The sequence below is a fragment of the Somniosus microcephalus genome, chromosome 6 (assembly GCF_052327205.1).
Source record: "Somniosus microcephalus isolate GS21.2 chromosome 6, FLI_Smic_1.0, whole genome shotgun sequence".
In the NCBI taxonomy this organism is placed as follows: Eukaryota; Metazoa; Chordata; class Chondrichthyes; order Squaliformes; family Somniosidae; genus Somniosus; species Somniosus microcephalus.
This window is the reverse complement of record NC_140992.1, coordinates 68,909,726-68,921,934: the sequence shown is the minus strand read 5'-3', so window position 1 is coordinate 68,921,934 and position 12,209 is coordinate 68,909,726. Positions and strand designations below refer to the sequence as shown.

The window sequence follows — 12,209 nt, the reverse complement described above, 5'->3', positions numbered from 1 at the left end:
TTCAGCATCGCAGCATCCCACGAGGCAGCAGCACAGGGCACTGCAGAGAGACAGCAAAGGCCACTGGAATTCAGCACCAATGAAATGGCATTGGACGCAGTAAAGTGCTATCGTTGCGGAAGGACAACGCATGACCGGAACCAGTGCTGGTTCAAAGACAAAGAATGCAGGCAATGTGGCAAACTTGGTCACATAGCGAGAGTATGCCAGTCAGGAAAGAAGACCAGCAGCAAAAAGTCACCGCAGGAGAAGTACAAAAAAGTACACAAGGTGACAGAGAACAGTTCGGATGAACAGAAGACGGATTCAGACTCCAGCAGTAAGGAACTGGGTTGTCTGAAAATACATAATGTGGGTAACACAGCGGACCACCAAACTATCTGGGTCATGCTCCGGATAGCAAGAGTTCAAGTGAAGATGGAATTGGACACAGGGTCGGCATTAACGGTCATGAATAAGCAAGATTACAAAAGGTTTTTCTCGCACATTCCCCTGAGGGATACGGAGATTGTATTGAAAACATACACGGGGCAAATAGTATACCCCAAAGGAAAGATAAAAGTAAATGTGGTGTACAATGGTAAAGAAAGTCAGAAAATGGACTTGTATGTGTTGCCTGATGGAGGTCCGCCACTACTGGGACGGGAATGGATCCGGAGAATAAATTTGGACTGGCATTCCATACAAGCACTGACTGTGGATGCCTGTAAGGAGGACGACGTCAAACCTAAACGACTGTCCAAAATCTTAGACGATGCTAAGGAGGTGTTCCAACAGGGACTTGGAACATTGAAAGGAATTACGGCAACCATCAAGGTTGAAGAACATGCAAACCCAAAAGTTTTCAAAGCCAGACCGGTGCCCTATGCGATACGACCTGCTGTGGAAGCAGAGCTGGAAGGGCTAGAACGTTCAGGGGTACTGTCCAAGGTGGACTGGAGCGAATGGGCTACACCCATTGTTCCTGTCATGAAGCGTTTGTTGAGCAACAAGCCGGGGGAACCTGGGAAGGTTCGCATCTGTGGCGATTTCAAGATCACTGTTAATCCAGTTCTTCACACGGTGCAATATCCGCTTCCGCGGATTGAAGATATCTTCGCTTCGCTGTCGGGCGGGAAGCACTTCACCAAGATAGACCTGGCGCAGGCGTACCTACAGATGGAAGTTGATGAAGCGTCACGACAGTATCTCACGATCAACACACATAAGGGCTTGTATCGGTATAATAGGCTGGTTTTTGGAGTGGCATTAGCTCCAGCGATTTGGCAAAGGGCCATGGAGCAGGTATTGCAGGGAATCCCAGGCACACAATGTTACCTGGATGACATCCTGATTACAGGAGATAGCGATAATGATCACCTCGCGAATTTGGAGCAGGTGCTCATCAGATTGAAAGAATATGGGCTAAGAGTTAATCGCCAGAAATGCGAGTTCTTTCAAAAGCGAATCTTGTACTGCGGCCACGTCATTGACCAGGAGGAGCTCCATAAGTCACCTGACAAGATCGAAGCTGTTGTCAAAGCTCCAGCACCGGAAAATGTATCCCAGTTGAGGTCGTTCCTCGGGTTGATTAACTATTACCACAAGTTTCTTCCAAATTTATCCACGGTGTTACACCCGCTAAACACTCTCTTGCAAACGGGAATACCATGGAAGTGGAGCGATGATTGTAAGCGGGCTTTTCGAAAGAGCAAGGCACTGATCACCTCTAAGGAAGTGTTGGCTCACTTTAACCCAATGCTGCCTATTCGCTTAGCTTGTGATGCTTCTCCATATGGTATCGGGGCAGTGCTCTCACATAAGTTTCCAGATGGCTCGGAAAGGCCAGTCGCTTTCGCATCCAGATCATTGACCTCCGCTGAGCGCAACTATGCTCAGATAGATAGGGAGGCTCTCAGCCTAGTGTGGGGAGTTAAGAAATTTAACCATTACCTGCAAGGCCAAAAGTTTATGCTGCTGACAGATCACCAGCCGTTGGTTTCCATTTTCAACCCTAAGAAGGGTGTTCCGGTAATGACGGCGCAGAGGCTTCAGAGATGGTCCCTTGTCCTAGGGGCACATCAATATGATATTGAATTCAAAGGTACAAAACAACATGGAAATGCTGATGGGCTGTCGCGCCTGCCACTACCTACAGCGGAAGAGGCACCGGCAGTTGACCCTGTCGAGATATTTCACTCGACCATCATCGAATGCTTACCAGTCACCAATGCGGGTATTGAGAGGGAGACCCGAAATGACCCGACACTGTCTCGGGTCTATGACTTGACAGTGAAGGGATGGCCAGCACATGGCGACCCACTGTTACCAGCATTCTCAGCCAGACGAGAACAGCTGTCCGTATGTCAAGGAACATTGATGTATGGAACAAGGGTGATTATTCCTCCTAAATTAAGGGAGAGAGTTCTAAAAGAATTGCACGAAGGTCATCTGGGGGGAGTCAAGATGAAAAGCCTTGCTAGGGCTTATGTGTGGTGGCCAGGTATCGACAAACAAATAGAGGATCTGACTAAAAGCTGCTCAGGGTGCCAAAAAGTTCAGAACGCACCTCCAATTGCACCGCTGCATCCGTGGGAATGGCCTTCAGCCCCATGGCAACGTGTGCATATCGACTTTGCAGGTCCATTCATGGATTCCATGTTTTTGATAGCAGTAGACGCACAATCTAAATGGCCAGAAGTGATTAAGATGTCGACCACTACCTCTGAGAAGACGATTGCAGTTCTAAGAACCATATTTGCAAGGAATGGATTGCCGGAGCAAATATGTTCAGACAACGGACCACAGTTCGTGTCAGAAGAATTCCAGAAATTCATGAAAAAGAATGGGGTGAAACATTATACATCTGCCCCATATCATCCGGCTACAAATGGGTTGGCCGAGAGATTTGTACAAACGTTCAAAAAGGTGATAAAGGCCATGAGTGAAGATCATATTCCACTACAACACAAGGTGGACAATTTCCTAATGGCGTATCGAAACGCCACGCATGCAGTGACAAATCAAAGCCCTGTCATGATGTTCTATAACAGAAGGTTGCGGTCCCGGTTGGATTTGTTAAAACCCAATGTGCGACGGGAAGTCGAAAACAAGCAATTCCAGCATGTAAATAAAAAGGCCACTCGTAGTTTTGAAATAGGACAACCAGTGTTGGCCAGGGACTATAGGGATGATAAATGGCAACCTGGGACAATTCGTGCACGACAGGGACCCTTGATGTACACGGTAGACGTTGGAGAGAACGTAATACGACGTCATGCTGACCAACTTGTGGAATCGAGAACAAGGGTCGACCCCATGTCTACGGCAGAGACACCAGTTGAAGAACTTATTGAGCCTGTAGCATCTACCTCAGACTCGAACGTATTGGATGATGTTGAATCCATAGGAGATCAAGTGGATGAGTCACCCCAGCAACGGGAACCAGAGATCCCTGAAAGGCGTTATCCGGGCCGGATCAGGAGGCCTCCTCAGAGACTGAATCTTTGAACAGTTATTGTGTGTAAATTGTATATATGTTATCCATGTAGTGTATTAATTGGGGGTGTCCACTGTTAAGCTAAAAGGGGAGGAATTGTAATGTATGTAACCTGTACTACCTTAAGAGGATACCTTAAGGGATGGACTACTTTTCAATGGCTCCTGTACATTATAGTACCGGTGGTGACCACACCGGTATATAAACCCTACGGAGCAAAGTGTACCTCAGTTCCGCCCTGACCCTCAATCACTAAAGACCTGTTTACTTACTTCTGTAGTCTGTGTCCTGTTATTCAGTATAACTGCACTTGTAGACACAGACTCAACAGACTCTGCCACACTCACTGTCAGTACTTACAGGTTTTTGGTGCATCCTTTAATGACTGCCGAAAATGTTTCTGGTCAGATAGCATCCTTCTTTTAAATGGGCCTTGGAAGTCCAAACCACAGGATTGTGCAGCTGAGAAAAGGATTGATCTGGCCCTCCAGCTAGTGGGTCCTGTTTCTCCATTCACTCCTCTTCACCCATACTCTGTAGTAGTTGACCCAGTTTTTCCTCCTGAAAATCAGTACCTAAATCCCTGGGGTAGATATACCAGTTCTGGTGCTTTGGCGTGAGAAGTGAGTGATGCATGGTGCTATGAGGTTCTGCTTCTAGTTTGATACCTACAGAAAGAGAAGAGGAACTGCTGGCTACAATAAACTTCAAATATTGTTTATATGAAAATATACTGTATCACATGGTATTGTGCTTGAGTGCAGGTCTGGATGGTAGTGAGTGAATGAATAGGCTGAGAAGAAAGAACACGAGAAGGATGGTAAATGCATCATGCAGTTAGATTTTGAAGTTTGTTTGGAGTGAAGACCATTAAAGATATCAGTGCGGTAAAAGTTACAGGTATAAGTTGTTGTAAGTCTGCTCTGCTGTAGAATGGATATACAAGGTAAGCATTCAAAGGGTTGGTAAGGTAGTCTGAGTGGAAAGAAAACTTTGTGGTATACGTATTTCGGCCATCTAATCGGTACATGGGTACTCTTACCTTGACAGATTCGCTGAAGTCAAATTTCTTCTGCATTTTCAGCGAGATTCTCTTCATGATGTAAGCATCATTGATGTGGACTCCCACTTCCTCCTATGCTATGTGTCCAGCTCACCTGTGTGGATGATGCCCTGCAGTGCCACACAGGGCAAACCTCCCATACTGCATTTCTTCCAGCAGCACTTCTCCCGATGCATCATCAAATTTAATTTAATTTAATTTAATTTAGTTTCCTATATTTGTAATATATATCCTGTTCCCTCCTCTATCCCCCAAAAAACACAAGCTTCCAATGACTGGCATATCACATGTCAGGAGCTCACTGGGCATACAATTAGGCCTGACTAAGCTGTGTGCAACATCAGTAGGCATAAAGCCCACAAGCACTTGGTTCCTGCTCAATCTGTGAATATAATGGAAAATTGACCATCTTAACTCTCAGAAGACAGACTAGACCTTACCATAGTAACACTGACATTCCTCTCCTGGGACAAAGCAGGAACCGGTTGCACGTGCATTCATCACATCAGCACCTCGCTTCAACAGTTCCTTAACCATTTCCACATCTTGTTTCAGAACAGCAATGTGCATAGGTGTCTCACCTATAGATTGAAAATAAAGAAGTGTAAGTGGTGCTAGAGACAGCTCATTCATTAAACAGTACAAGAAATAGCATGACACCAAAGATGCCTCACAGTTTCCTGGTTCTTCTTTGACGTTGCTAGAAGGTTTAATTTAACCTGAGAATGCCTGATGCTGACAGTGGCTGCCTGAAATGAAAAGTTTTCCATTCCAGAAGACTGACATTCCAGACCCGGTGAGCACAAAATCATAAATGGATTTTCAGTTTTTGTTACTGAGCTTCAATGTGTTAAAATATTCTGATGAAAAGGCGACCTACTACTACTGGGTAAGAATTCCACTTCTGCACAGCCAGTCAGCAGTTTTTTGTCCTGTGCCAGCATCAAGCACTCCCACATTGGATTAAGGGGTCAAGTTTCCATTTTGGGTGCAATCGGGAAATTGCGCCCAAAATGTGCTTGAAGTTGTGCTGGTTGTGTTACAGTTCTAGTTTCCACTAAAATTAATTTGCATAATCACAAATGCAAAATCTTCCATGAATCAGCACAATCAGACAGCGTAATAGAATGTAATTGTTTCTTTTATTTCTATTAAAAAGTACTCCTGATGTACTCCAGGGTAAAAGATCGCAGAAAACATGTACATGAGTGGTTTTAGGCATACCTCACTTACGTTTAAAATTCCCCGATCTTTTGCACTGGTTCTGTCGATTCTGCTCGAGTTGTGCTGATATTACTAATGGAAACTCCACACTTAAACCTTTCTCTGCTCTGACCATCAATGTGCCTCAGCCCCTACCTCAGTAGAGCACCACTTACTACACTAGTGTGATTTATTTTTTCAATTTCCCACACCAACCATCCTTAGGCCTGTCTGAATACAATGCCAATTAGTGGCAAATTAGGGCGGTTTTGCGTTGCAGTTCCATGCCATATTAGGAACTGAACTGAGACTGTCCAAGCACATACACATAGGACTCTTACAATCAGCAAACAGATGAGACTTTCATCCCACCAGTCTGGGCTGGTTTTGTATCCACATGCTAGAGGTGAAAGGCCAGTGTTTAACCAACTGCACCAACCAATTGCACTGCTATGATATTTTTACATTATATATAAGTCTTGAAATTACGTTTTGGAAATAGTTAATTCAATTGAGATAACACCTCCATTGAAATAGCAGAAAAACAATTTTCAGATGAATGCATTAAGCACCTGTGAATGAATATTTCACAACATAATCACTAGGTAAATAGGTTAAAATGAGCATTAATTTTGTCTTTCAAATGTGCTCATTTAGATAAATACTTATAAGCTGGGATCCGAATTTCAGTGAGTCTGAGATTTAAATTCTGGAATAACAACAACAACTTGCATTTGAATAGTGCCTTTAACGTAGTCGGAACTGTCTCTATAAACAATGAGAACATTATTCCTATATTTTACCTCTGTACATGTCAGATGTCATTGGTTCATTGATCAGTGATGGCATCATATCCAGAATGAACTCCGCAATTTCCTTGTTGCCATTTAACAATGCTGTATGAAGAATTGTTTCTTCTAAATTTCCTTTAAATTATATTTTTGAATTTCAGTTTCAGGCTAAATACACAAAGGATTACCAAAACACTGGTGATATTATTTTACAACTAATATTTTACAGCTTGTACAAATAAAATGTGATTCAGAAACAAATGCATGTTATCACCATATCTAGCATTGTGGAAAATAGGTGTCATTATTGAACCAGCAAGTTTGGCAATATCATTATATATATTTGTGCCATATATATAGACCATTACATATATTCTTGCTCGTCAATTATCTCTTATCTCACATAATTTATTCATATACATGAAGTGGAATTTGTTCCCTACACTCCCTTCAGTTCTCAGAACCAAAGTCACAGTGCTGAAAACAAGATGCTAGAAAGAGTTGCACTTCTCCAACATAAAGAGCAGGGGAATGGGATGAATTGGATAGCTCTTTCAAAGAGCCGACAGAGGCACGATGGGCCGAATGGCCTCCTTCTGTGTTGTATTATTCTATGATTCTATGAAATGTTTCCTGCCAAGATTTCCAGGTTGAATGGGGATAACAATGTAGGGGATATTTTTTGGCCAGCTTGGAGCATGTGAGTGGCTGGCAGTGTAACCTTTAGGCACCTTTCAAGCAGCCTAAAGAATTGGGCAGTAAATTTCTGCAGGGTTCTCCTGCTCGACTGCTGTAATTTGGTTGGAAAAGCTGAGGAAACAGAAAAACCGTGTTAATGGCATTGACAGGTTTCTACGCTTCTTCTGCCGAAGTCACAGCCATCGAACAGGAGAGCCCCAGTGGAAATTCACTCAGGTGACTTCTTAAAGTGGACCTGCTGGATTTTTCACGTGAGTAATTTCTGATTCCGGACATTAACTTTGGATTGTGAGAGGTGGATTTTTTTGCCAGGATTTTTGATAGCAAGATTTTTGATTGCCACAATCAATAAATCTAGATTTTGGAATTCCAAAGGATAATTATCTCTTTTTGAGTTATTCAGAGGAGGATGAATGGGTCATGTATAGGTCAAACACACCAACTTGGGAATGTCCAAAGGAAAGTGCTCTGCTTCATCAAGGAAGAAATGAGGGAGTTGTGCTGTTTTCTGGATTCCGACCTGTTGGTAACCTCCAACACATGGGTTGCACTGTCAGCAGTAGTCATGGTCACCACAGCACTGTACTTATGCATCAAGTTTATTCCAAGTTACCATAATGGACATCAACAGTATCAATCAAGTCACAGAGCTCCAATGCACCAAGCAGTTTGAGAAGGCACTGCAATTCTTCACATTGTGCAATTACCCAAAATCTAGGGTGTAATTGAAAGCACCTGTGTGTCCATCAGGACCTGCATTGATATGGACTTCATGAACTAAAAGGAGTTCCGCTCTATCAATGTGTAGACGTTCACTGACCAGCAACAAAGGATTTTGCAGATTTCCAAGCAGCAGTGATGACACCTTTTTAAAACAATCTTCGGTGCCTGGCCTATTTGAAGGAGAAAGCAAACTGCAAGGATGTCTTCTAAGAGACCAGGGCTACCCTCTTCAGCCATGGCTCAAGTTACCATTGAGACAACTATGAACAGCAGCTGGGCAAGCATACAATGAGGCCCATACACCCTTGATCAAGGAAAAGTGAAAGAATTATTCATTAAAAGGAAAGATTCTTAGCAGAGTGGAGGAGCACAGAGATCTAGGAGTGCAGGTATATTGATCTTCAAAGGTGAGAGTACAGATAGAAAAGGACATGAAAAAGACAAATGCGATTTTGGGTTTTATATTTTATATGTTGAACATAAAAGTAAGGAAGTGATGTTGAATATTTATAAGACACTGGTTAGGCAAACACAGTGGAGTATTGTATGCAGTTCTGAGCACTCCTTTATAGCAAGAATATTAGATCCATGATAGGATACAGTGAAGATTTACCCAAGTGATATCAGGAATGAGAGATTATGCTTATGTAGAAAGGCTCAAAAAATTAGGATTAAGAGGGAATTTAAGTGAGTCTAAGAGAGATATTCAACATTATGAAAGTTTTTAAAGGGGTAAATACTGAAACATTATTTCCTTTGATTGGTGAATCAGTAATTAAGGGCATAGACTCAGTATTATCACTAAAAGAACAAAGGGAGCATTGGCAGAAATGTTTTCATACAGAGGCTTATTAGAACATTGAATGCTTTACCAAAAGTGGCTATTGAGGCAAAGTAAAAGTGAGCTGGATGAGTATTTGAAAAGAAATATAAAAGGATGGAGAAAGGGCAGGGAAATGGGATTAGATTAGACAGACCGGGTTAAAGAGCCACCATTGCCACAGGCATGATGAGCTGAATGACGTCCTGCTGTAAATTCCATGATTTTTGAAATTCCTACAGGAATTTTAAAGCAGTGTTTCAGATCCTTGGACAAATCAGGGGCATCTTATAATACAATCCCAGTGATTTCCCAGCCTTCCACCCAGAGACTGACAGGAGATGGGTGGCTATAATTCCTGGAGCTGCAGCAGAAGGCCCACTGGACCCCATTTTGGAGAGAGAGGGCCTCTTGTCAGGCTGTAACCACTCACTGGTTGAAGACCGAAGCCCAATGTTGTGTCAGTACCTTTCTACCGAGACACAATTTAGGACTCAGAACTCAGAGATTCAAACATGAAGTGCTTTATTGGAAGGAAAGGAAGTTCTGGAAAGTTCCGAACAAAGAGAGCTAAACTCACCCTAGAGAACACCCAACCATTTATCTGCTGTGACAGCGCCATCACAGGTGGGAGGAGAACACACAATACATAACATATTCCTCCCCTCTTAAATGGAAGGTCCACAGTATTCCTCAATAGGTAAGTTACTTTCAATGCACTCACTAACCAAGGGTAGAGGTAGACTGCCTCAAACCCTGACTTTACCCTGGGGTTTATTCTGCCCCAGTCTTGTGGGTAAGTCACTAAGCCTACAGATCCAAGCGTCTTGGAGGCCGCTGCTCCCTGACAGGATACCGGCGGTCATTGCTGGCTTCCACAGCAGTAGGCATTGACACAGGCCTGGATGGAGAAGGTGCCTGTGTCAGTCTAAAGTCAGGAGTTTGCACAGGTGGAACAGTCTCTATGACTCCCTGTGTTGGAGAAGAGCACTGTGGCAAAGGATGCTGGTTTGCAGTATCATCCGGAAACAGTTCAGGCCAACCAGCTGTTGGAGCCTCTGTGGCTGTCTCTGCTCCTAGCAACAGTTGATCTGTGTGTCTTCTGCAGACGACGTCCTCGGCAGTCTCAACCGTGTAAGACACAGGGCCTGTCTGCGCAATCACCGTAGCAGGAACCCATTTCAGTCCAGTGTTGTAGTTTCGAGCTAGGATGTGCTCTCCAGGGTGAAACCGTCTCTCCTTGGCTCTTTTCTCTCTCTTTTCAACTTGAGCTTGTTGTTGACAATGGACAACCTGTTCTGCCCTTGGAGGTTTGAGTAAGTCAAAACTTGTCCGCAACTGCCTCTTCATCATGAGTGAAGCGGGGGAAGTTTTGGTTGTGGCATGCGGCTCGTTCCTGTAGGACAACAGGAAGCTGTTCAGACATTGGTGGATTGAGCCCTGACCTTGCGATGCCTTCAAGGCATGCTACAAAGTTTGCACGAACCTTTCTGCCTGGCCGTTAGTAGAGGGATGATAGGGTGCAGACCTGATGTGTTGGACACCATTCACATGCAGGAAGGTTGCAAACTCCTGTGATACAAATTGTGGACCGTTGTCACTTACGAGTTGTTCCGGTGAGCCATAACGGCTGAACATCTCACCAAGTTTCTCAATTGTTTTCTCTGCCGTGGTAGACCTCATCACAGCGACCTCCGGCCATTTGCTACGAGCATCTACAACCACCATAAACATCTTCTCTTCGAAAGGACCGACGAAGTCCACATGTACTCACTGCCACACTTCTGCAGGCCAATCCCAGGGGTGTAGGTTGCCAGCTGTGGAACATTCCGGACCCTTTGACATGGGGAACATGTTTTGGCTTTCTCCTCAATATTCCCATCGAGACCTGGCCACCAGAAGTAGCTTCTTGCCATTTCCTTCATCCGAACCATCCCACTGTGGCCTGTATGAAGTTGTTGCAGTATAGGTTACCTCAGAGGTGGCGGAATGATGACATGGCGTCCCCAAAGAAGACAACCTGCCTGGATGGAGAGCTCATTTCATTTTGAAACGTAAGGTTTCAAACTAGGAGAATCTCCTATAGCTCTCCCTCGAATTACATTGTCCATTACCTCAGACAGGACTGGATCGTTGCGGGTGTACCTTCGCACCTGAACTGCCATGACAGGTGCTCCCTCCACTTGTCTAAAGTAGAAGATGTCTATCTGACGAGGCTCTGGGGGAGTAACAGGCAAGGGTAGCCTCGAGAGACCGTCTGCGTTGCCGTGCAAGCCTGATTTGCGATATTTTATGTCGTATGTGTGTCCTGACAACAGTAAAGCCCACCTTTGCATCCTGCTTGCAGCAAGAGATGGAATTCCGGTGTGGGGCCCGAAGATTGAAGTCAATGGACGGTGGTCCGTCAGGAGTGTGAACCTTCTCCCATACAGGTACTGATGAAATTTTCGAATTCCAAAAATGATTCCCAAGGCCTCGCGCTCAATCTGTGCATAGTTACTCTCGGCCTTGTTCAAGGTGCGTGATGCGAAGGCGATAGGTTTCTCTTCACCAGAAGGCATAATGTGGGATATGACTGCTCCCACACCATATGGTGATGCATCACATGCTAGCTGCATGGGTAGCTTTGGGTCGAAGTGTGTCAGGACCTCCGATTTCAGCAATGCTTTCTTTGCTTGGGCGAAAGCTTCATTGCACAGTTCAGTCCATTTCCATGTTTTGCCTTGACATAGCAATTGATGTAACGGCTTCAGCAATGTTGCTAAGTCTGGAATAAACTTCCCATAGTAGTTAAGTAGCCCCAGAAATGAACGTAACTGGCTCACATTCTGGGGTGCTGGGGCCTCCACGATCGCCTTGACCTTTGACGGTGCCCTATGCAGGCCAGTAGCGTCAATCACATGCCCCAGGTACTCAACTGAAGACTGAAAGAATTCACATTTGTCCTTACGAACTCTGAGTCCGTACTCTTACAGTCGTTGTAGTGTTGCATCCAAGTTCAGAAGATGATCCTCCTCATTTGTCCCAGTGACAAGGATGTCGTCCAGGTAGCACTGGACTCCTGGCAGTCCACTCAAAATCTGATCCATTGCCTTTTGGAATAGAGCAGGGGCCGACGTAATTCCAAACGGAAGGCGGCAGTACCTGTATAGCCCCTTGTGTGTCACAATTGTCAGCAGCTCCTTTGATTTGTCATCGACATGCATTTGTAGATAAGCCTGGCATAAGTCTATTTTGCTGAACTTTTGCCCTCCGGCCAGGCCCGTAAAGAGATCATCAATGAGGGGAAGAGGGTACTGTTCCGCAGACAGCACCGGGTTAATAGTCACTTTAAAATCCCCGCAGATTCGAACAGATCCATCCTTTTTCAGGACAGGAACAATGGGTGTGGCCCATTTGCTCACACTCACAGGCTCCAGGACACCATTCTCG

The 12,209-nt window shown here is 44.5% G+C and overlaps 1 protein-coding gene across 1 annotated transcript in view; it reads right to left on the bottom strand.

Annotated features, from left to right (window-relative positions):
* The window catches only part of LOC147115795 (transient receptor potential cation channel subfamily V member 6-like), a 128,814-nt gene that overhangs the window by 99,299 nt on the left and 17,306 nt on the right, over positions 1-12,209 (bottom strand). The window contains exons 4-5 of the mRNA XM_085991978.1: positions 6,548-6,670; positions 4,982-5,122 (exon numbers count right to left, since the gene is read on the bottom strand). Of these exons, the coding sequence (XP_085848104.1) occupies positions 4,982-5,122; positions 6,548-6,670 (264 nt within the window). The remainder of the gene's footprint in view (positions 1-4,981; positions 5,123-6,547; positions 6,671-12,209) is intronic.